This window comes from Oncorhynchus kisutch, linkage group LG15 (assembly GCF_002021735.2).
Source record: "Oncorhynchus kisutch isolate 150728-3 linkage group LG15, Okis_V2, whole genome shotgun sequence".
NCBI lineage: Eukaryota > Metazoa > Chordata > Actinopteri > Salmoniformes > Salmonidae > Oncorhynchus > Oncorhynchus kisutch.
Genome location: NC_034188.2, coordinates 85533968 through 85558940, shown reverse-complemented (window position 1 = coordinate 85558940; position 24973 = coordinate 85533968). Strand labels below are relative to the sequence as shown.

Sequence of the window (24973 nt, the reverse complement as noted above, 5' to 3'; positions counted from 1 at the left end):
GTGGTAGTAGTATTGGTGGTAGTAGTGGTAGTAGTAGTGGAGGTAGTAGTAGTAGTACTAGTGGTAAAAGTAGTAGTAGTGGTAGTAGTCTAGTGGGAGTAGTACTAGTAGTGGTAGTAGTGTTAGTAGTACTAGTGTTAATAGTGGTAGTAGTACTAGTGATAGTAGTAATGGTAGTAGTACTAGTAGTAGTGGTAGTAAGAGTGGTAGTAGTGGTAGTAGTACTAGTGGTAGTAGTGGTAGTATTACTAGTGGTAGTAGTACTAGTAGTAGTGGTAGTAGTGGTAGTAGTAGTACTAGTGGTAGTAGTGGTAGTAGTAGTAGTAGTAGTAGTAGTAGTAGTAGTAGTAGTAGTAGTAGTGGTGGTGGGAGTGGTAGTAGTAGTAGTGTTTAGTATCCGTAGTATCCGTAGTAGTAGTAGTAGTAGTAGTAGTGGTAGTAGTAGTAGTAGTAGTAGTAGTAGTAGTGTTAGTAGTGGTAGTAGTCCTCATGGTAGAATTATTAGTAGTAGTAGTAGTAGTATTGGTAGTAGTGGTAGTAGTAGTAGTAGTAGTAGTGGTAGTAGTGGTAGTAGTAGTAGTAGTAGTAGTAGTAGTAGTGGTTAGTATTATAAGTAGTAGTATGTGTAGTAGTAGTAGTAGTGGTAGTAGTAGTAGTAGTAGTAGTAGTAGTAGTAGTGTTAGTAGTGTTAGTAGTGGTAGTAGTCCTCATGGTAGAATTATTAGTGGTAGTAGTAGTAGTAGTAGTATTGGTAGTAGAACTAATGCTAGTAGTGGTAGTAGTAGGAGTAGTGGTAGTAGTGGTAGTAGTAGTTGTGGTAGTAGTAGTAGTAGTAGTAGTAGTGGTTAGTATTATAAGTAGTAGTATGTGTAGTAGTAGTAGTAGTGGTAGTAGTAGTAGGCCTAGTAGTAGTAGTGGTAGTAGTAGGCCTAGTGGTAGTAGTAGTAGTGGTAGTAGTAGTAGTATAAGTAGTCATTTGTAGTAAAACTAATGGTAGTAGTGGTAGTAGTAGTGGTGGTAGTAGTAGTAATACTAGTGGTAGTAGTTGTAGTAGTAGTAGTAGTAGTGGGAGTGGTGGTAGTAGTAGTAGTAGTAGTAGTAGTAGTAGTAGTAGTAGTAGTAGCAGTAATGGTAGTAGTGGTAGTACTACTAGTAAAATTAATAGTAGTACTAGTGATAGTAGTACGGGTAGTAGTAGTAGTAGTAGTAGTAGTGGTAGTAGTAATGGTAGTAGTAGTATTAGTGGTAGTAGAACTAATGCTATTAGTGGTAGTAGTAGTAGTAGTGGTAGTAGTGGTAGTAGTAGTTGTGGTAGTAGTAGTAGTAGTAGTAGTGGCTAGTATTATAAGTAGTAGTATGTGTAGTAGTAGTAGTAGTAGTGGTAGTAGTAGTAGGCCTAGTAGTAGTAGTGGTAGTAGTAGGCCTAGTGGTATTAGTCGTAGTAGTCCTAGTGGTAGTAGTAGTAGTATAAGTAGTCATTTGTAGTAAAACTAATGGTAGTAGTGGTAGTAGTAGTGGTGGTAGTAGTAGTAATACTAGTGGTAGTAGTTGTAGTAGTAGTAGTAGTAGTGGGAGTGGTGGTAGTAGTAGTAGTAGTAGTAGTAGTAGTAGTAGTAGTAGTAGTAGTAGTAGTAATGGTAGTAGTGGTAGTACTACTAGTAAAAGTAATAGTAGTACTAGTGATAGTAGTACGGGTAGTAGTAGTAGTAGTAGCGGTAGTAGTAATGGTAGTAGTAGTAGTAGTGGTAGTAGTACTAGTGATATTAGTAGTACTAGTCGTAGTGGTAGTAGTGGTAGCAGTAGTAGTAGTAGTGGTAGTAGTACTGGTGTTAATAGTGGTAGTAGTAGTAGTAGTAGTAGTAGTAGTGGGAGTGGTGGTAGTAGTAGTAGTAGTGGGAGTGGTGGTAGTAGTAGTAGTAGTAGTAGTAGTAGTAGTAGTAGTAGTAGTAGTAGTAGTAGTAGTAGTAGTACTAATGGTAGTAGTGGTAGTACTACTAGTAAAAGTAATAGTAGTACTAGTGATAGTAGTACGGGTAGTAGTAGTAGTAGTAGTGGTAGTAGTAATGGTAGTAGTAGTAGTAGTGGTAGTAGTACTAGTGATATTAGTAGTAATGGTAGTAGTAGTAGTAGTAGTGGTAGTAGTGGTGGTAGTAATAGTAGTGGTGGTAGAAGTAGTAGTAGTAGTAGTAGTAATAGTGGTAGTAGTACTAGTGGTAGTAGTGGTAGTAGTACTACTGTGTAATTTAACTCACCTGGGGTTAGTTGCATGTGCGTACAGGGTAAAAATAGTCTTCAGCAAGTTTTGAAAAGGAAAACAGAACATTCTGCTCCATCGCACTCCATTGTATAGTGCAAGGATGCAAAGTACAGTTGAAGTCAAAAATTAACATACACTTAGGTTGGAGTCATTAAAACTTGTTTTTCAACCACTCCACAAAGTTCTTGTTAACAAACTATAGTTTTGGCAAGTCAGTTAGGACATCTACTTTTGCATGACACAAGTCATTTTTCCAACAATTGTTTAAAGACAGATTATTTCACTTATAATTCACAGTATCATTATTCCAGTTGGACAGGAGTTTACATTCACTAAGTTGACTGTGCCTTTAAACAGCTTGGAAAATTCCAGAAAATGATGTCATGGCTTTAGAAGCTTCTGATAGGCTAATTGACATAATTTTAGTCAATTGGAGGTGTACCTGTGGATGTATTTCAAGGCCTACCTTCAAACTCAGTGCCTCATTGGTTGACATCATAGGAAAATCAAAAGGAATCAGCCAAGAGCTCAGAAAAAAAAACTGTAGACCTCCACAAGTCTGGTTCGTCCTTGGGAGCAATTTCCAAAGTCCTGAAGGTACGACGTTCATCTGTACGAACAATTGTACGCAAGTATAAACACCATGGGACCACGCAGCCGTCATACCGCTGAGGAAGGAGACGCCTTCTGTCTCCTAGAGATGAACGTACTTTGGTGCAAAAAGTGCAAATAAATGCCAGAACAACAGCAAAGGACCTTGTGAAGATACTGGAGGATACAAGAACAAAAGTATCGATATCCACAGTGAAACGAGTCCTATATCAACATAACCTCAAAGGCTGCTCAGCAAAGAAGAAGCCACTGCTCAAAAACCGCTGTAAAAAATCCAGACTACGGTTTGCAACTGCACATGGGGACAAAGAGAGACCTTTTTGGAGAAATGTCCTCCGATCTTCTGAAAGTAAAATATAACTGTTTGGCCATAATGACCATCGTTATGTTTGGAGGAAAAAGAGGGAGGTGTCACGACTCCGACCGAAGGTGGCTCCCCTTCCCGTTTGGGTGGCGCTCGGCGGTAGTCGTCGCCGGCCTACTAGCTGCCACTGATTCTTTCCTCCCCCTCCTTATGTGTTTATTGAGTACACCTGTTTCGAGTTGGGTATAATTAGTGAGGCTTTATTAGTCAGCCGGCCCGCCTGGTTCTTTGTGCGGGATTAATTATTGTGACCTTCTGTTTTGTAGTAGAGGAACATGTTTGTTCCTGGTCGTGCATTTTGGTTGTGAGCACCCTGTATTGCGTTTTGTGCCTTAAAGAGCACAGCATCGCACTCTATGTTTCCTGCGTCTGACTCCACACCCACGACACCCGGAGCGTTACAGGATGCTTGCAAGCCGAAGAACACCATCCCAACCGTGAAGCATGGGGGACTGGTGCACTTCACAAAATGATGGCATCATGAGGACGGAAAATGATGTGGATATATTGAAACAACATCTCAAGACATCAGTCAGGAAGTTAAAGCTTGGTGTCACGAACTTTATAATGAGTGGACCAAAGCGCAGCGTGATCTTTGTTCCACATCTTTTTGTTACTAGGTGAAACTTAGAGCAAAACGAAACGTGAAGCTACTATAGTGCTCGCAGGCAACTATACATAGTCAAGAACCCACAAAGCACAATGGGGCAATGGCTGCCTAAATATGATCACCAATCAGAGACGACGATTAACTGCTGCCTCTGATTGTGAACCATACCAGGCCAACATAGATCATTAATCACCTAGATAACCCAACCTAGTCATTGTCACTCCCCAACCACCATAGAGATTAAACAGCTCTCGATGGTCAGGGCGGAGCAATTGGTCACAAATGGGAATGTGATGAAAGAAATAAAAGCTGAATAAATCATTCTCTCTACTATTATTCTGACATTTCACATTCAGAAAAAAAGTGCTGATCCTAACTGACTTTTAAAAATGTTTTTGTGGAATGTATATGCTTCCTTATGCATTTGAGACAATCAGTTAAATTGTGACAAGGTAGGGGTGGAATACAGAAGATAGCCCTATTTGGTAAAATACCAAGTCCATACTATGACGAGAACAGCTCAAATAAGCAAAGAGAAACAACAGTCCATCATTACTTTAAGACATGAAGGTCAGTCAATATGGAACCTTTGCAAAAACCATCAAGCGCTATGATGAAACTGGCTCTCATGAGGCCTGCCACAGGAAAAGAAGACCCAGAGTTACCTCTGCTGCAGAGGATAAGTTCATTAGAGTTACCAGCCTCAGAAATTGCAGCCAAATAAATGCTTTACAGAGTTCAAGTAGCAGACACATCTCAACATCAACAGTTCAGACTAGACTGTGTGAATCAAGCCTTCATGGTTGAGTTGCTGCTAGTACTAATGGACACCAACAAGAAGAAGAGACTTGCTTAGGCCAAGAAGCATGAGCAATGGACAGTAGACCGGTGGAAATCTGTCATTTGGTCTGATGAGTCCAAATTTGCGATTTTTGGTTCCAACCGCTGAGTCTTTGGGAGATGCAGAGTAGGTGAATGAATGATTTCCCCATGTGTGGTTCCCACCGTGAAGCATGGAGGAGGAAGTGGGAAAGTGTGGGGGTGCTTTGCTGGTGACACTGTCAGTGATTTATTTAGAATTCAAGGCACACTTAACCAGAATGGCTTCCACAGCATTCTGCAGTGATATGCCATCCCATCTGGTTGGCACTTAGTGGGTCTATCATTTGTTTTTCAACAGGACAATGATCCAAAACAGGCTGTGTAAGGGCTACTTGGCCAAGGAGAGTGATGGAGTGCTGCATTAGATGACCTGACCTCCACAATCACCCCACCTCAACCCAATTGATATGGTTTGGGATGAGTTGGAATGCAGAGTGAAGGAAAAACAGCCAACACATGCTCAACGTATGTGGGAACTCTTTCAAGACTGTTGGAAAAGCATCCCTCATGAAGCTGGATGAGAGAATGCTAAGAGTGTGCAAAGCTGTCATCAAGGCAATTTAAACGCATTTGTTTTACTTTTAAAACGTCTCTGGGATAGTTTCCTGAATTTCCTCCTGACTGACGTGCCCAGGATATGCATATAATTGGTACCATTTGATAGAAAACACATTGACGTTTCTAAAACTGTTAAGATAATTCTGAGACTATAACAAAAATGATATGGCAGGCGAAAATCCGATGGAAATCGACAAGAATGTTATTTTTTCAGCGCCCAGGCTCTTATTATGGAAACCTATTGTTTCTATATATATCCTTCTCCTAGATTGCAATTCCTATGGATTACACTAGATGTCAACAGTCTTTATTCAAGGATTGAAGCTTCTTTTTTAAAAAGGAAGAAGTTATTGGAGTTTTTGTTAGTTTTTGTTAGGAGACCATCTGAAGAAAATCAGTCTTTCGGCTCGCGAGGGAGAGGACGCGCGCTTACGAATTTTCCTTTCCTATTGAACATACTACTTCCATATGAAATTTTGTAGTTTATTTACATTTTAGAGAACCTGAGGACTAAATAGAAATGTTGTTTGACTTGTTTGGACAAAGTTTAGCATTAGCTTTTTGGACTAATTTTTGGACTAATTGTTAAACGTGTGGATTACTGAAACCAATGTCGCCAACTAAACTGACTTTTTGGGATATAAAGAAGCATTTTATCGAACAAAAAGACCATTCATGCTGAAGATGGGACCCTTGGGATTGCAAACAGAGGACAATCTTCAAAGGTAAGTGATTTATTTAATTAATCGCTATTTGTGATTTTGTGAAGCCTGTGCTGGTTGAAAAATATGTTGATGTGGTGCACCTTCCTCAGACAATCGCACAGTATGGTTTTGCCATAAAGCCTTTTTGAAATCTGACAACACAGTTAGATTAACATGAAATTTAGCTTTTAAATTATGTAAGACACTAGTATGTTCGTTAATGTTTAATATTGTGAAGATGTATTTGTATTGCGCACCCCCAATTACACCGGAAGTTGTCGGTTTGTGTCCCGCAAGTGGAACAGCTAGCCCTAATTAACTCTAGGCAAGTCATTTAATAATAAAATCTTATTTACAAAGACGGCCTAACTCAGACAACACAGAGCCAATTGTGCGCTGCCAAATGGGACTCCCAATCAGAGCCAGATGTGATATTGAATGGAACCAGGGACTGTAGTGACACCTTGCACTGTAATGCAGTTCATTAGACTGCTGCGACACTCGGGAGCCAAATAAACAACTGCCAGAAGTGGAAACAACTGGCAAAGGTTGGCTACTTTGAAGGATCTCAAATAAAATATATTGTTTAACACTTTTTTGGTTACTGCATGATTCCATATGTGGTATTTCATAGTTGTGATGTTTTCAATATTTTTCTAAAATGTAGAAAAATAGTAAAAATAAACAAAAAGCCTTGAAAATGTAGTTGTGTCCAAACCTTTGACTGGTACAATCTGTTGAAGTGTGTAAGCACTGTGTGGGCTTGTCCCTAGGATTTCCAAAAGACAAAGAGCTGGATCAGTGGTTCACCAATCAGGGCCTTCTTTGCGACCATCAGGTTACGTACCCGGGACAAACCGTGAGCTAGACAAAAACCTTGTCTATGATGAGAAGGGAGTTGGGATACTGACAGAGGCTGGGCTAAGTTGTTAATATGAGCAAAGCAGTGGATAGATAAGTGCAGATTTCTGACATTATGGAAATACAAATGTATATGTGTCATGCTATTCCAGAAGTTTCATTTTTGTGTAACAATTTCAACACACACGTACAAAAACAATGATCATTTATTTCAAACTATTTCTGTTTTATGTATGTGTTTAAATGGTAATACATAGAAACATGTGAAGGCATGACAGATATCATTTGTAATTATTTTTTATTTGAAATAAAATGTAATTGTTCTATTTTTTATGTATGTTTTTAAATTGGCATACAAAAAAAACTTTGGGAAAGCAGAAACCTGCAATTATCTATCCACTGCTTGCTCATAATAGCAGCGTAACCCAGCCTCTGTCACTATCCCACCTCCCTCTCTCATCCTGTACCCCGGGGACACAATAAACACTAGAACCACATCCCACTCGTTGAGAGGGAGTGTATGGGCAGTTCCAGCGTCTTGCGAGGCACTTTCACCTCTATAAAAGAGGAACCCTTCTGTCTGCCCTCACAGACACAGCTGCCCTGCTGAAGGCTGGCATGGCACTGAGTACAGGAGTGGTTCTCCGGCTGCTGGTGGTGGTGATGAGGGGTATAGCTGCTCCAGCTCGAAACTGCTCTCTGCTGGGCCAACCCGCTCTGCCTCTCCTGTCTGCCGAGGGGGACATCAACATTGGGGCAGTGTTCGGTATACATAGGAATGCCCTCTTCAAGGTCCATTCGTTCACCTCCAGACCAGAGAAAACACCCTGTATCAGGTATGTGTTGAAAAACAACTGTCTGTGGGTACTTTTAGCATTTTGGTAATATTTATAAAAATTTTCTGTGATACTAAACACAATACTCAACTCATCTCAACTGAGTATATCAGTTTTGCTGGCATATGTGATTGTGGCAAATGCGATTCTTGGCTTCAACTAACTTATTTTTTGGGTTTGTTATCACTGTCCAGTTTCAACCCACGTGAGTTCCAGTTTGCACAGACCCTGATCTTTGCCCTGGAGGAGATCAACAACAGCAGTGATCTGCTCCCAGGGCTGTCTCTGGGTTACCAGGTCTATGACTCCTGTAGCTATGCCCCCCTGGCCATCCACTCAGCCCTGGCCCTGATGAACAGCCCTGGGCCTGAGGACAGCCTGGGAGACCCTTCCTCCTGTTCCAGATCTCCAGCCATGTTGGGTATTGTAGGGGAGTCAAGCTCCACATCCACCATCGGAATGTCATCCCTGGTCGGACCATTCAATATCCCTGTGGTGAGACACCTTCTGGTTGTGGCTCTTTAGAGGTAGTTTCATCAATGTCAGCTATGCATGAAAAATCAATTCAAATCTTCCCGTTTCTTCCACACAGATCAGCCACTTTGCCACCTGTGCTTGTCTGAGCAACAGAAAGAAGTTCCCCTCCTTCTTCAGAACAATCCCCAGTGACTTCTACCAGAGCAGAGCCCTGGCAAAGCTGGTCAAACACTTTGGATGGAACTGGGTGGGAGTGGTGAACAGCAACAATGACTATGGAAACAACGGCATGGCCACATTCATGGAGGCAGCGTGGCATGAAGGGGTCTGTGTAGAGTACCAAGAGTCCATCCACCGCACAGACCCCAGAGAGAAGCTCCTGGAAGTCGTCAAGGTCATCCGGAGGGCCACAGCCAGGGTGGTGGTACTGTTCTTAACCTTGGGGGAACTCATCCCCCTGATGAATGAGATGGCCCTGGAGGGAGACCCAGGGCTGCAGTGGGTGGGCAGCGAGTCCTGGATCACAGCCAGACTGCTGGCGGATAACAAGGCCTACGGCTTCCTGAGGGGAGCGGTTGGCTTTGCCATCAGGAATGCCAGGCTGGATGGTCTGGAGGGGTTCCTAAACAAGGTGCACCCCTCCCAGGCACCAGACAACACCCTGCTCAGGGAGTTCTGGGAGACCGTGTTCCAGTGCTCCTTCGAGGGGGGCAGCAGCACGCTGTGCACAGGAACAGAGAGCTTAGCAAAGCTGAAGAACCAATACACTGACGTGTCAGAGCTGAGAATATCCAGTAAAGTGTACACAGCTGTATATGCCATTGCACACGCTCTGCACAACCTACTGACAGACTTAAAGAATGACACAGACAGCGGCAAAAGACCAGTCTACAAACCACAGCAGGTGAGCAAGCTCCAGATACGACAAAACTTAAGTAACATATCTTATGAATCATCCCATTCTCTGTCTGTCTGTCTGTCTGTCTGTCTGTCTGTCTGTCTGTCTGTCTGTCTGTCTGTCTGTCTGTCTGTCTGTCTGTCTGTCTGTCTGTCTGTCTGTCTGTCTGTCTGTCTGTCTGTCTGTCTGTCTGTCTGTCTGTCTGTCTGTCTGTCTGTCTGTCTGTCTGTCTGTCTGTCTGTCTGTCTGTCTGTCTGTCTGTCTGTCTGTCTGTCTGTCTGTCTGTCTGTCTGTCTGTCTGTCTGTCTGTCTGTCTGTCTGTCTGTCTGTCTGTCTGTCTGTCTGTCTGTCTGTCTGTCTGTCTGTCTGTCTGTCTGTCTGTCTGTCTGTCTGTCTGTCTGTGCCTGCCTGCCTGCCTGCCTGCCTGCCTGCCTGGCTTTCTGGCTGGCTGGCTTTCTGGCTTTCTGGCTGTCTGGCTGTGTTGTTGAGCAGGTGCTACAGTACCTGAAGGAGGTGAGGTTTAGAGTAAAGACAGGAGAGGAGATCTGGTTTGATGATAACGGAGATGTGGTGGCGTGCTACGACCTAGTGAACTGGCAGCAGGAGGAGGATGGGACCCTGCAGTTCCATGTTGTGGGGCTGTATGATTCCTCGATGCCCCCTGAACAGCGCATTACCTTCAACAAGGGAAAACTGGTCTGGATAGGGGGCCAGGCAGAGGTAGGACTAAATACATGTTGAATATGTTGCAAAAGCATAACACATGCAAATCTCAAACCACTGCAAATGTAAAACATTCATTCAATAATGTATACATAATCCACATAGTCTATCTCAATTGTCTTGTTTTGCATTGGTAATATAACTTCCATAAGTAGTGACATTAAAACATTTCTGCACGTTTATTCATATAAAATACACCAATATTCAGACATGTTGTATTTCTCTACAGGCACCTGCATCAGTGTGCAGTGAGAGCTGTCCCACAGGCACTCGTAAGGCTGTACAGAAAGGAAAGCCTGTATGCTGTTATGACTGTGTACCATGTGCGGAGGGAGAGATCAGTAATATCACAGGTAATATATAATGCATTTATTGCTACCTTCAATACTTTCAAGTTCTGTCACTGCCCAACAGGACTAATAGATATCAAAAAACACATGACACAGTGACACACTGATTCATAGAATGAATGACGTTCTAATCCTTTTACAGATTCTAACGGCTGCTATCGATGTGACTTGGAGTATTGGTCCAATGAAAAAAGGGACCTCTGTGTGTTGAAACCAGTTGAATTCCTCTCCTATGAAGAAATGATGGGCATAGTTCTGGTGTTTTTCTCCTTACTGGGGTCTGGTGTTACTACTCTGGTAGCTGTTGTGTTTTCAATTCATAAGGACACCCCCATCGTCAGAGCCAACAACTCTGAGCTGAGCTTCCTGCTGCTTTTCTCCTTGACTCTTTGTTTTCTGTGTTCTCTTACTTTCATTGGCCGGCCCTCTGAGTGGTCCTGTACACTGCGCCACACAGCGTTTGGGATCACCTTCGTCCTATGCATCTCTTGTGTTCTGGGGAAAACAATAGTGGTGTTGATGGCCTTCAGGGCTACACTTCCAGCCAGTAATATCATGAAATGGTTTGGTCCTCCACAGCAGAGACTCAGTGTTCTTGCTTTCACTCTCATACAGGTCCTGATCTGTGTACTTTGGTTAACAGTCTCCCCTCCTTTCCCCTACAAGAACATGAAGACCTATAAGGAAAAGATCATTCTAGAGTGTGATGTGGGTTCAGCTATTGGTTTCTGGGCTGTGTTGGGGTATATAGGACTCCTGGCTCTCTTGTGCTTTGTGCTGGCTTTTCTGGCTCGAAAGCTGCCGGATAACTTCAATGAGGCCAAATTCATCACCTTCAGCATGCTCATATTCTGTGCAGTCTGGATCACCTTTATCCCAGCTTATGTCAGCTCTCCTGGGAAGTTCACAGTAGCTGTGGAGATATTTGCTATTCTGGCCTCCAGTTTTGGTTTACTTTTCTGCATATTTGCTCCTAAATGTTTCATTATATTGCTGAGGCCAGAGCAAAACACCAAGAAACATATGATGGGGAAGACATCCAATGATATACGATATTAAAGAAACATATTTTGGGAAAGGCGTCAACCAAAGTCCTTTAGGATGAATACTGACCATTGGCTTATTCAAAGTCTTTCTATAATAAACACAGACACATCATATCTAAGTCAGTCATGGGTTATACTCATCCCCAGACACATCATATCTAAGTCAATCATGGGTTAAACTCATCCACAGACACATCATATCTAAGTCAATCATGGGTTAACCTCATCCACAGGCTCAATTGATACCGAAAAATAGAGCCTGGAAACACTGTGCAATGAAGTGGGACTTGAAAGGGGAAGGGTTCAAATCAAGGATAGAGAGAGCCTGCTACAGTTTGACTATGAAAACTGCAGAAAACCTCACAATGATCATATGACTTTTAGGAAGCCCCAACTGATTCTGAGTTTGGGCATATTTCATATTTTATTTATTTAACCTTTATTTAACCAGGTAGGCTAGTTGAGATGAAGTGCTCATTTACAAATGCGACCTGTCCAAGACAAAGCAAAGCAGTGCGACACAAACAACAACACAGAGTTACACATGGAATAAACAAACATGGAGTCAATAATACAATACAGTGTGTGCAAATGAGGTAGGATAATGGAGGTAAGGCAATAAATAGGCCATAGTAGATACATAATTACAATATAGAATTTAAACACTGGCGTGATAAGATGTGCAGAAGATGAGTGTGCAAGTAGAGATACTGGGGTACAAAGGAGCAAAATAAGACATTTACATGTGAGAGATAGACGTGAACTCACTTCCTTGTTTAGCCTAATTAGTTTGCAGAGGGAAGGTTCTAAGGGTTTTGTTGGACGGTGATGGACTGAGATATCAGCCAATGTAAATCCGCTCCTGCCATGGGCTCCATTCCGGTCTCTTCATGAGACATTGTGAGAGATGGTTCGAAAGAGAAAGAACCGGCTGGTAAAAAAGATCTGTCACAGGTACATGGATGTTCAATAAGTCCTGAACAAACATCCAACAGTACATTATGCCTAGCAGCCATATCTACATGGGTGTGGTCGCACATTATGAAAGTCAAGACAATAATGAAGCAGAAACAAAATGTATTATTTTGACTATGTTTCTCACTGCTCTACCCCAGCGGCCACTGACAGCCTGCTGTGCTTCCACAGGCCCCCTCAGTGACCCCCTCAGTGACTGCTGCTGTCCAGTCCAGGTCCAGATCAGGAGCCCACACACAAGCCCCTTACTGAGCCTCTGTCTCACAGGCCTGCTCTGGACAAGCATGGTCTACTATCTCATCAAAAACAACATTGACTTCTTAAACCTCTCTTCATAGGCCTGTGGGCCACAACCCAATGTGTGTTAATATACACCAATAGCATTTGGCATTCATACCACCATCAACACATAGCAAGGCCTCGGTGAAATGTGTTATAAAGAATATATGTGTATTTTCCATGTATGGTGTAATGTATTGGCTACCCTTCATGTAATATTACAGTGGTTGTCATAAACAATTCAGCTGTCTAACATATCTGGATCTCCAGTGTTATTTTAAGTATCACAACGCTAGAGAAAGACACAAATAAATGAATGTTAATTTTATAAGAATTGTATGGCTCGCTTCAGCTGGCCAAATGTATCTGTATGTAGTAGTAGTAGTAGAGGTTGAAATGGTATTAGTGGTAGTATTACAAGTGGTAGTTGTAGTTTTACAAGTGGTAGTGGTAGTTGTAGTAGTGGACGCAGGCCTGGCGGGAGGAGAAGTAGTGGTAGTAGGCCTAGTGGCAGTGTTAGAAGTAGTGGAAGTAGTGGTAGTATTACAAGTGGTAGTGGTAGTGTTAGTAGGCCTGGTGGTATTAGTAGTAGTGGTAGTAGGCCTAGTGGTAGTAGGCCTAGTAGTAGTAGTAGTGGTAGTAGGCCTAGTAGTGGTAGTAGGCCTAGTGGTAGTAGTAGTGGTAGTAGGCCTAGTGGTAGTAGTAGTAGTGGTAGTAGGCCTTGTCGTGTCTTTGGCTATGCCGGATTAAGTGATATGACATGCTATTCTATAAAATAATTTCTCCGTAATTAATATCATCTGATTGAGCTAATCATGTAAATGTAATTAACTAGAGAGTCGGGCACCACAAAATAATATTTATAGAGCTGTTATCTTCCGAATAAACTCTTAAAGACCTAGTAATATTTTACATCAATAGCAGTCAATATTAATCGTCATCTTAATTCAGTCTCATCTGAAAGTTGTAAATTCTTAGTTATCTGCACGAACCCTGGCTAACAAAATTGGGTTTAATTATTTATTTACTAAATACCTAACTAATCACACAGAATTACACATACACATAATTAAATCATAACTTGATTACAAATTACGTCATAACGGAAAATGGATATGAAAGCTTGTTACACAAAGGAAAAGGGCTGGGTTAGAGTGAATGAGCGGGAAGACTGAGGGACACAGGGTAAAGCTTTGCTATCGTAAATACAGTATCTGATGCATTCTAATTTGGAAAAGGATAATGCAATAAATATTTACTCTGAGCTGCGCTTCGGTAGGTTGGTGGTAGATGGAAGGCCGTATTGCCAAACCGAGTCCTTTGAAGAATGTCTCTTGTTGTCAATTGCATACGTTGTAGTAACGTCGTTGGGTGATAGACGGGATACTCTGTCTGTTCCTTCCTAACCCTTGTTGCATCTGCTGTTGCTAACTCAACGACTAGGAGGTATCACTTCTGTAGTGAATCAGAGTTCAAAGTTCATACCATTCGCATCCAAAGCTCAAGCTGATGTTGGCTTCGTTCTGTAGTTCTGTATTATCTGAACCATTCTCACATAGGACCGTTGTCCTACATCCTCGGAACAGGAGGTTATATTGTCGTCAAGGGCTTATATAGGAAGGGAGAGGAGGGCGTGTTTGAAAAGTTTTATAGCCCATGTCCCTTCACAGGGGCAGGCCACTGATTGAGCAGCCCCGTCTTATGAAAACCCACATCTCACATTTTAGAAGCTAAAATCACATTTCATCCCATATTCAAACATTTAAATTGAACAACAATTCCATGTGAATCCGATAACTGTGATGTGTATACTTTCCACTGTAGCATTCATGTCATATGATCACTGATGAGAATGTCTCAGATGACAACCGAACTGACATCATATTCATTAAGTACCAACGCATACTGGTCGGATTACCAGAATATAGTTCATTTCCCCCCACCTTCTGATGTTCCCAGAATCTCTATGTTAATCAAGGGTTTTGCAAATGTAACATCAGTAGGGGACAGAGAGGAAAAAGGGGGAAAGAGGTATTTATGACTGTCATAAACCTACCCCCAAGGCCAACGTCATGACTGTCCCCCCATGTTGTGTTCAATCTTGCGATTAACCTGCATGTTGCAAACCAACATAAAAATGGCCGTGGGTTGTCCTGGTTGTGGAGCATCATTGTGGTCCCCAACTGGTGGTCGACCCGGATAGGGTTTCTGTAAATGAAGTCCGCTCCATGGCTGGACAGCAGATGTCCTGTTGGTGATCGCTGTTGCAGTTCCCCCTCTGGTGGTCGACCCGGGTAGGTTGTCTTCAAATGAAGAAGTCCGCTCCATGGCTGGTCAGCGGATGTCCGGATTGGGATCGCAGTTCCGGACCCCTCGTCTGGTCGTCCAGACTGGAAGATCTTGGCAGTAACTTAGGCAGATGTTAACAACGCACACACACTCATGAAATATATCATTACATTTCCTCCCAAATGAGCGGCGTTGTGGCACTAACTGATGGTTGTATGTGGAAGTTATTTACGGCTCTATCACTTCCTGAAACAAAATGAATGAAAGCATAAACAAAACAAAATATAGTTATGCCATCTTAATCATCTAATTAGACTGTATTCTATCTACGTCCATGGTCTTGGCAAAATGACCCTATCATGGCATTGTCTAATGTCATATCTAGGGATATCCTAATTTGTGGGATGTTGCTTAGGGTACTATCCTAAGTTGAGAACTATATGATAAGTCTACAGCTGTAAGGCACTAGTTTTGGGCAGTCTACAGGGATGACCTATGGCCTTATGAGAAGAAAACTGGTGAGTGCTGTAGCTGTAGAGTTAAAGGCCTCAAAATAAATGTTTAACTTTACTGAGGCTGGTATTTTGCTCGGACCCTTAAGTGATCCTAGCATAAATCTTAACTGGATGTTCCGTTGTGCATGTGAGTTTATGCTTACGCAAGCGCACATGTCAAGGGAAGGAAACCAAGTATCCTGGCAGATTACTTGTTCAGAATGAGTCTGACGTAGTCAGGTAATTTTCAAGTCGATGCCTGGAGGTCAGTCAGAATTGGTATCGAGGGAGTCTGTAATGGTTTTACTACCAGTCACTGTCTTCCACTATTGTAGTGGCGGTAGGTATGAAGAAGTATACTTCATAGCTGTTATCCACTTAGGAGCTATCCTCATGACGGAAGTACTCTTTAAGTATTAGACCAGTCGTACGTGGTGTGATCTTGGTTCATGACTCTAATAACTTTTCTCCTGAATGGAGGGTTCTATTTATTAGTGGTGTGTGTAACCATTGGAAGAGTGCATTGGAGATTCCCTTCCCCGTTCTACACTCTGAGTGACTCCTATGTCGCTGTTATCAACAGCAATTTAACTTGTGAGGTTACTAATCCTCTTACTGAGTGTTGCTGGACTGATTGTGGGATTGGTACTGGTACTCAAGGGGTCCAGTTGTCCTATCGATTTATTCTGAAATGTTATCCTACAGGAATACTTGATTAGAGCGTTTTACTTGTTGTCTTGTAGTGCCTACTACACATGGCAAGGAATGATTATTGTCGCCATTTGTTTAGAGGTGGACTTCCTTTACGACCAGTGTGGTACACCTCAGTACTATCTTAGATGTGTTCTAAGATAATCCCCGTCTAGGGGCCTGTCTGCTCCTCACTGTTCTCAAAGGGGAGTTTACAACTAGATTTGATTTATACTCTGGCGGCATCATACGGTGTTGTCCGTAGTCTTGACCCCCCCACTGGCCTCGATAAGGCTCATTATGGGTCTGGGCTACTATACCCCCCCTTTGTGTCTCGGGATCTCCCCACCAGCATGTGGTGTTGGTATCCGAGGCACAAACGAAAGGTTCGGACCCTATGTACATGTTGTCAGTGGCCGCGTTATTATGAGAATGGCTGTAACCTTTCAACCAAATCTCCTGGTGTTTGTGCTTCAACACCCTCAGTAGCTGTCGAAGTCTGTCAGTCACCACCGCATCCGCGTGTTGCACCCTCTTCAGTACCTGCAAACTGAGACAAGGATATCGGTCTGTGATATCGCAAAGTGTTTCACCAGTGGGAGTCATCGGGTCAGTTGCTGGACTGACGCCATTAGTGTCATTGTGGTGTATCATCGGAAGCAGAGTATACTCTGCGCATCAATGTTTTTCTTGCTGAGACGGCCGCAGTGCTTGTGGAAGTGTCCGAAAAGTCAAGAGAAGTTAATCTCAACTACTGTATTGCACGACTGCAAGGAGGAGGGAAGTTACTCCTTCGCGGAGACAGCTGGCCCGAAATCATAACAAGAATGGTCAATCAGATTGACTGATGGAATGTGTCGAGATATCGTAATATCTCCTTAGATCAGATTCAGCCCCAAGAGGTTTCTAAACGTCTTTTTCCCAAGGGGTGCTTTTGACAGATACCCCTCGTGAATGACAGCGTTGCAGCTAGCGTTAGGGGAAGACAGTGTGGTCGATGGAGAAGGCACTGTAGCCTGTGCTTATACCTGGTTGGTTTACCAATCCATCAATGGGAGTAACCGATCCATCAAGTCTGCTCCAAGTAGCAGGGGTACAGTTTCGATGCTTGTAATATACCCCGGGTGGACGAGCGATACATCCTTGAAGTGTAGTTTCAGCATGACTCTCAATGTGAGAGGCAAGGTAGTCTGAATGACCCCTCGAAGTGTAGTGTCACATCGTTCCACTTTTAACCAACGTTTAGTTGGCTTCAAAGCCCTTTTTAGATCATCAAACAATGTTTGAGAGATGAGTGATATTGTCACACCCGAATCAATTAGCGCATGACAAGTCCTCCAGGACTGTTTCCAGGTATGGGCGTATAGATTCGTGTTTAGTGGACATATTCCCCCACAAAGTGGAGTGGTCGTTCACAACGACGTGATGCGTCAATTCTGTTCAAGGTGGAAGCAGATCGACTTTTCAGATTTTGAGTGGGCTTGGCATTAACAAAGCGTTTGACCTTTTTCTTTGCAACTTTTGTATCAGAGTCTATAGACAAAGCCCATGGGCTTGTTTCTTGATCTTTTGTGTGGGTTGGGTGCAGGAACATAGTGAACAGGTCGTTTGTCGCGGTAGTCGTTTTGATGGCGACGTACTTTACAGTTATTTCGACCACGGAGGTTATTGGAATCATGGTTTCGTGGTAGAAACTGTTGTTGTGCATCATCTCTTAACGCTCCAATACCTGATAATGCACCCTCTAACTGGAGTGAGAGCTCCTGGTCAAACTTCAAAACCGAGTGGTCAGGGCTCTTAGCGTTGCGAGCTTTCGATGCCTCAAAAGCTGTGCTTGCAAGATCTCTGAGTTGTAAGATAGGCAAGCCAACATGGGCTGCAGGGCCCAAGTAGGTAATGAAGGTGGGATACATGTTCAACAGGAACATTTGTTTAAATGGTAACAGGTCTTCCATGCCTGTTTCAGGGAGTTGTCCAAAGTAAGCTGAACGAAGCCTATGATAGTAAGCTTGTGGGTGTTTGTTACTAGCTTGTTTGATCGTGTTAGCCAGTGAGCTTTCGTGTTTGCGAGTCGCAGAACCACTGAATTCTAATTTCAAAACTGTGGCAAGTTTAGCTTAGTCATTTAGCATGTGTTGCTGTTGTAGGTGAATGAACCATGTCACATGTTTTTCAAGACATTCGCTTCAACAGGTAAACCCTGTCAGAACCCGTAGCGTTCGGGTAGCCATCCAACACGTCCTCTACGTCAGCTAGGAACGTCTCAGTATCGTGTGGCTGACCTGGAACAGGGTCAAAGGTGGGGAAATTCTTGACGAGTTTGTCGGGCGGAGAGGGTTGGCTTCATCCTGTGGGGAAAGTGGGGCCGAAAGGCCAAGAGAAGAAGCCAAGCTTTGACTTTGTTGGCCAAGAGGCGCCATATTACTCAGTGCCGAATGGCCAAGAGGAGAAGAATGAGGGACACTTAATGGAGGCAATGTCTCCTTTGAGTGCAGGGCTCCGGTTGCCTGGATGGGTAGTCACCTTGTTGAGCGTGACCATTCTGGATTTCCTCCAGATGGTACCTAAGGGTGGTATTCTGATGCATTGCAGAGTCCACTTGAGCGCTTAGAGTACTGATTTTGGACACGTGAGTTTCTGTTAGAGGAATTCTAAATCCCTATATGTTTTATAGCCAAAATCAAATTCGCACTCTCTCTATTTCATTAATGAGTTGTAAATTCATTAATTATGCATGAAATAGATCGAGACCAGTCTTAAAAGTCAGGTAACAGCGTTTATTACGCTTACGAGAGTACTGCCACATACACATTTTTCCACAAGTTATAAACTGAAAATGACGTCAGCGTTTTCTAAATGTTCTATCTCTTCATAACACCGGTAGAGACCCTATAGTTTCTTGAGCTTTCGCTCCACGCCTGAAGTCAAGGTCAGTCAGTATAAATCAGCATTCTAGACAGTCTGGAGATAGTCCGTTCCTGCCACTTGGAGATTGTACAAATGAATGAACTAAGGAACAGACCTTCATTGTTACTAAACTCCTGACTACATTATATACAATTGGGAATGGGAGCAAGAGAGAAAATTCATATATGTACAGTACATTATAGCATTTGGACTAGTCAGTTCTGATTGGAATGTATACATAATTAGTCATTTCAACCATAATTTCCTCCAACAATCCTCCCTTTGATTAAATATTATACATTCAAATCTACATCTAATTTTATCAAACATAAAAAATATTAACATACTTATAACTAACCTTACTATAAAGGTTTATCAGATTATCATATGAATAGACACATAACCAACATTATTATAAATGTTTATCCGACTCTTCACCCATCATTAATCAAATCTAACCTTAATTTAACCTTTAACCCTACATCAGAATTATAACTCTTCTTAACAGGATTTTTGTTACAATCTTTATTAAAAAAACAGTCCAATATTGAAACAAAGTACAATCTAATTCCCCTCAACACTAGTCTCATCAAATATAAATTCCCCAATGATGAATGATCCAGATCCATCCACTTGTTCTGTAGTCAGGCATTCAGTCCTCCACGGGTCAGAATTTGGAATCTGCCCATATCTCTCCATCTGAATCGTCATTGATTTCTCCAGAGTCCTGGAAATGATAACTTTCATACATACACGCAATAAACCACGTCCGTACAAAACTAACACAGTCACACAGGTGAATATAGTCCATAACACAGCGATCATAACATTTTTCCATTTTCCAAACGTACTATCAAAACCCAATCAGTCAGAGAAGTATCCACCCCAGAGTTTCTGCCAACCCGTGAACTAGGGTGTGTAAACCAGACAAGGCCTTGGTCACTGATCCATCCTAACTGTATATCCCGGAGTCAAATTACCTATACACCCCCACCCTCTTCAGCCAGCAAACATCCAAGACTATTCTATTCTGCCTAGTCATTCATTACATCTCTAAAATAATTGGTGAAACGCTGTGGATTTTTGATAGATATAATCGATCCAATCCACATTCTCATTGAGAGTGGACCACCAAAAAATACTTGACTCTAATCCTGCCAGGATCTAATTTATAGCTTTGATCTCATCTGCCACCCTTGGATCCACAATGTTATTAATACAAACCCTATCATCAAAAGACCCAGTCGGAGTAATTATTTTCTCCCGTTTAGTCAACACAATGAGTGTAAAAGGCATTCTCAAAATGTACCAGTACACATACCTCTGTTCAATTAGCCAGTAATACTCGGCCATCATGTCATTCTCCCACACATTCAACAGATGTGAGCCCTGGGCCACCTTATCTTACTGAAATCCCCAGATCTCAACCAGTCTGCCAAATCACTCATCACCCCATCAGTAGTAATATTCTCTGTCACATTGCAGGTACTGACTTCCCATGCATATTTCCCATAAGCACTATACCGGGCCAGACAGTAATAATCTCCTCTTGTCACTGTGAAAGGAGGAAGCCTAGATTTCAGAGGAACATGTGGATATAAATAGTGCAAATCCACACAACTGTTGTTATCTGGCTTTCCTGCTTTCATGAATAGCTTTACTATACAGGCTGTTCCCTTAGGTGAATAATTCAATTTCTGAACTATCCACACCGGCTCTTGGCTCTGGACAACTCCACAGTCAGTATCTGCTTTGTCAGGGACTATGCTTGTATTCTGCTGCCTATAGAGCAACCAGCTGCTCTAACTTTTTCTACCTGGAATGCACTAGGTAATCAACTGAAACCCTTACTTTCACTAAACTCCATCTCCTTCCATGCTGGGTATGTAGATTTATGTAGCCTTCTCACATGATGTGAGCTATAACTTGTTTCCATGAACTACAGAGACTTGCATATATATCTTCCATAATAGCTACTCTTAGTCCTGAACTGCCAAGGAGTCAGACACCACTTGGTTTACATAGAACTCCACTGAGACATCGCTCCCTATCCTACTCTCACTTCCTGTTTATCCAGATCAAGTGATCTCTTATGCTTGGTTAATACTAATTTCTCCTTGTTTAACTATGTCAATATTACCCTCTAGCCTTCTCGGGTTCATGTTGTAGGAATAAGATCTCCAACCATACAGCTTAGGTTGGACAGCTCACCTATAAAGCCCCACCCTCTTCCAGAAAACACATCATTAGCAAGAGTCAGACACATTTTCACTTCTATGAAGAAGAACAGTGAGGAAAGGACAGGTAAGGTATTTTTCATTCGAGAGATGGCCCCCAGAATTCTGTTAATTCCAGTTCTCCTCTCGAACTCTTTTATTGTTCGACAGTGTCAAGGGGTCTTACCCTCCCGCAGTGTGATATGAATCCAGGTAGTTCTTTCTGCTAGCTGTCACCAGGAGTCCTTGGTATGGTCCCCCCAACAGGCCTTAGGGACTGGATTGAGTGACTTCACCTGTAATTCACCTGTAGTGCATAAAATCTTGGACATACAGGTTTGGTTAACAAACAGTTTCTTATTTGTTCTGTTTATTAGCTAAAAAAAAAAAATTGTTAATTATCCCGTAGGTCACATCCTATCCTAAAACACAATTTACCCATCCCCCCTTTGTTACCTGGCTCTGCCCAGGTAACAACCTTGCCTACTCTTGAACAATGACTTAGGTAAGATTTAGTAAATTATCATCATGTCTAACATCATCATGTAGGAGCCCCTTTTAAATGTTCCACATGTCCAATTCTCCCTTGGGCGTCCAATTCATGTCAATCCTGTAACAATACTCTGTCAAGTTTCTTATCTACTTTAAAAACTTATCTGTGCTACTTATATATTTTCTTAAATATATATATTCCGATAACCCTTTTCTCTCATATCTCTCAAATTCCACTAAGCTTCTAACTGTTTGACTTTATCTACAATCATTGATTTTAGAAAAAACATGTCTATGAGCAGCTTTTCTCTAAAGTCCTTACATTTCCTTAATCAATCTATGTTAATCCTAACAATAATCCTAAATCATCACAGATGTCCTATATTCCTGTTAAATGTAATACTATTTAAAAACGTACAATAATCAAACAAAGTCTAATAAAATAAATAAATACAATCCTTCCTACACTAACAAGCCCTCTCCTTCGGGGACCCTCAGTATTCTATCTGACAATAACATGAATTTAATATGTGTTGCAAAGTGTGGAATACCTTATCTACAGTAATTTACAGTAATTACAGTAATTTATCTACAGTAATTTATCTACAGTAATTTATCACCCCTAAAAAACTGCAACTTATCTTCCCCTATTTATTCTCAATGATAAATATGACTTTTTCTCTGTTACAATACCAAATCATTAATAGCCCATTCAAAAACTTCACAGCTAATGTTGTAAAACAGAATCCTGAACCACTTTCTCATTTGCGGTTCAAGTGGAGTGGTGACCACCTCCTTTGATAGCTTGCACATTATTAGAAGAATTTAGAGGAAAAATGTTCCTATTTATTTTTCAAAGTTTGAGTTTGGAATTCATTGGAAGCTGCAAAGACACGTTGACGAACCATCAGTACCGTACCAGTAATGTGGAAGTTGGACGTGAATGAATTTGCAAAAGCAAAGTGAATTAATTAATCAATGCCAATGATTAATCCTACCTGGGTAGGCTGTCTCGGTATTAAACTTTAATTAACCTGAGAAGTTGCTTCATCTAGGTTAATATGAGAAGTTTAAAAGTGTCTCATTTGATTGGAAGTACATAGAGTTATGTTCAACAATTTAACTTATTAAATTGAATGAGACGATAATCCATACAATCTACTTTGATTGACATTCAACACTGTGGTACTTCTTCCTAAGACCGAAGCCACATGGGATTCCCACTGGGGCGGGGCTTCTGTCAGTACTGGATTACTGAATGGTTTTGCAAAAAAACCAATTTTACTGATTGATACATTTAATGATTTATCAGACCTGTATAGGCTATTTGGGAATTAAACTTGAATTAACCTGAGAAGTTGCTTCATCTAGGTTAATTTGGAAAACATTTATAATGTATTATTTCGAAAACTCATCCATTTTGAAATTATTTAAAATATCTATTTCAGAATGTAAATTGCCAGATTTACATACCTTAAGGGAACATTTTGACATTCGCCATATGGTTAGTGAGAAAGTCCACATTGCAAATGTACGGTCCTTACTAGAAGTCCGACAACATTTCTAAAATTCGCGGACGGCGTCGGGCCGTGCAGCAGGGCCAGATCTTCCAGGAAGTCATCAAATTAAGTCTCTTGGACATTCGGTTTCCGTTTGATAAAATTTTCAAATTTTGGTCATATTTCCGCCGTCCCGGTAAATCCCACAAGAGGGCGAATGGAATCATATTTCCTGAATGGAAAAGACTTAGAAGACAAAACTTGGTGAGCATAGGTTTGGCATAATGGGCAGTTGGCCCTGAACAAGATGGCGTCCAGGCCTCAACGTTTTTTGAGTTATGGCCATTTTCCTGGGATTAAAGGTCAAAAATGAAAATAGAGCAATAATTTTTCCGCTGGACATCAAAGGAAATGAACCTACTGTGTCAATAAAAAAGAACCAGCCATTTATCTATCGTAATTTAACCTTTCTGCGCACCGTACCTGTTAGTGGGTTTAAAATTCGACAACATACGGTGATCGCTACATAAATAGTCATATTAAACATTCATGAAAATACAAGTGTCTCACATGTTTCGAAAGCCTAGAATCTTGCTAATCCAACTGGGTTGTCAGATTTTAAAAATGATTTACTGCAAAAGAATACGATGCAATTATCTGAGGACAGAGCCCCATAAAAATAAACAATTTTAACCAGCACAGGCGTAACAAAATCGCAAATTGCAATAAAATAAATGGTTTACCTTTGACGATCTTCCTCTGTTTGCAATCCCAATGCTCATTGTTACACAATGAATGATCTTTTGTTTGATAAAATCAATTTTTATAGCCTAACATGAAACATTTTGTGAACCGCTTGTGTCGTGAATTCCGTCTCATTTATTTTTTGACGACACATTTGATGTAAATACACACACTAAACGTGACTTTTTAGTCATGTTTGGTTTCATTGCAATCAACTGGTTTGTTTGTAACACAACCAAATTTGATGGGTCATTTCGCGGGACGTATTGACTGAAAGAAACCGATTTGAAGACAACAAGTAATGACATCATTGTGCACCAATGATATGACCGCTGTTTCGTTGATTGACTGTATTTTAACCCAATGACCACTGATCGTCTTGAAATCTAGCTGGGTAGATAGCCAATGAGCTGAGGTAAACGGCAATTTGTAATGGTTATGTGTTGGAAGACCAACCCATGTAGTAAACTCCAGCGTAAAGAGGGTCATTCGCCATTGAAGATTCATACTGGAAGGAGCGCATGTTACGCACAGCTCTTTTTTTGGTAAAGCGCATCTTCAGCTGTTTATATATCAATCAGTATGGTGACTAAGTCAGGGAAAGTTAAATCTAAGTCTAGATATACAGATGTACACACAATTTTAGAAGAAATTGATCGGGAAAGTGAGACAGAGATTGTTGGAGGATGATTCATTTAGCTAGCACAGCTTTGATTCCCAAATGGAGGAATATTTTTTGAACTGAGAGGACATCGTTTTGGACTGGTAAGTTCTTCTCATGCTAATGCCGTTGTTTGAAATGAATACTATAAAATATTATTTGTGATTTTTAAAAATGTTAGTAGCAATATATAAAAATGTAATGAAATGTGTAAAGTACACGTTGGCTATACATTGTGGGTGTGGGTATGTTTGTATGTATGTGTATGACCCATAGCCTATGTTTGTGTGTGTATATATACATATTGTGGATTAGAGGGAGCATGGCCGAGATGCGTGTGTCTGCCGCTCCACCCCACCCCACCCCACCCCACCCCACCCCACCCCCCACATGAAATAGCCTATTTGAGGCTGTTGAGGGGAGGGCAGGCCCACAACAATGGCCAAAGTGAAATGGAGACAGTAGATAGAGCTGGTCTATTGTAATATAATAAAGACTGTAGATCTAGCTGGTCTGTCATAATATAATAGAGACAGTAGATCTAGCTGA

General features: G+C 41.6%; 1 protein-coding gene across 1 annotated transcript; it reads left to right on the top strand.

Annotated features, from left to right (window-relative positions):
* Positions 1-7444: 7444 nt before the first annotated feature.
* LOC109904927 (extracellular calcium-sensing receptor-like) lies at positions 7445-12685 on the top strand. The gene is made up of 6 exons (XM_031791227.1): positions 7445-7684; positions 7879-8179; positions 8277-9065; positions 9552-9779; positions 10012-10135; positions 10275-12685. The coding sequence occupies exons 1-6, from the start codon at positions 7467-7469 to the stop codon at positions 11189-11191; spliced, it is 2577 nt and encodes an 858-aa protein (XP_031647087.1). The 5' UTR covers positions 7445-7466; the 3' UTR covers positions 11192-12685.
* Positions 12686-24973: the final 12288 nt, after the last annotated feature.

Excerpts from the sequence above, each read along its gene's own strand:
- LOC109904927 (XM_031791227.1), top strand. The coding sequence starts at position 7,467 with ATGGCACTGAGTACAGGAGTGGTTCTCCGGCTGCTGGTGGTGGTGATG. Across the intron at positions 9,066-9,551 it reads CAGTCTACAAACCACAGCAG|GTGCTACAGTACCTGAAGGA; the intron begins GTGAGCAAGCTC and ends GTTGTTGAGCAG. Across the intron at positions 10,136-10,274 it reads AGAGATCAGTAATATCACAG|ATTCTAACGGCTGCTATCGA; the intron begins GTAATATATAAT and ends ATCCTTTTACAG.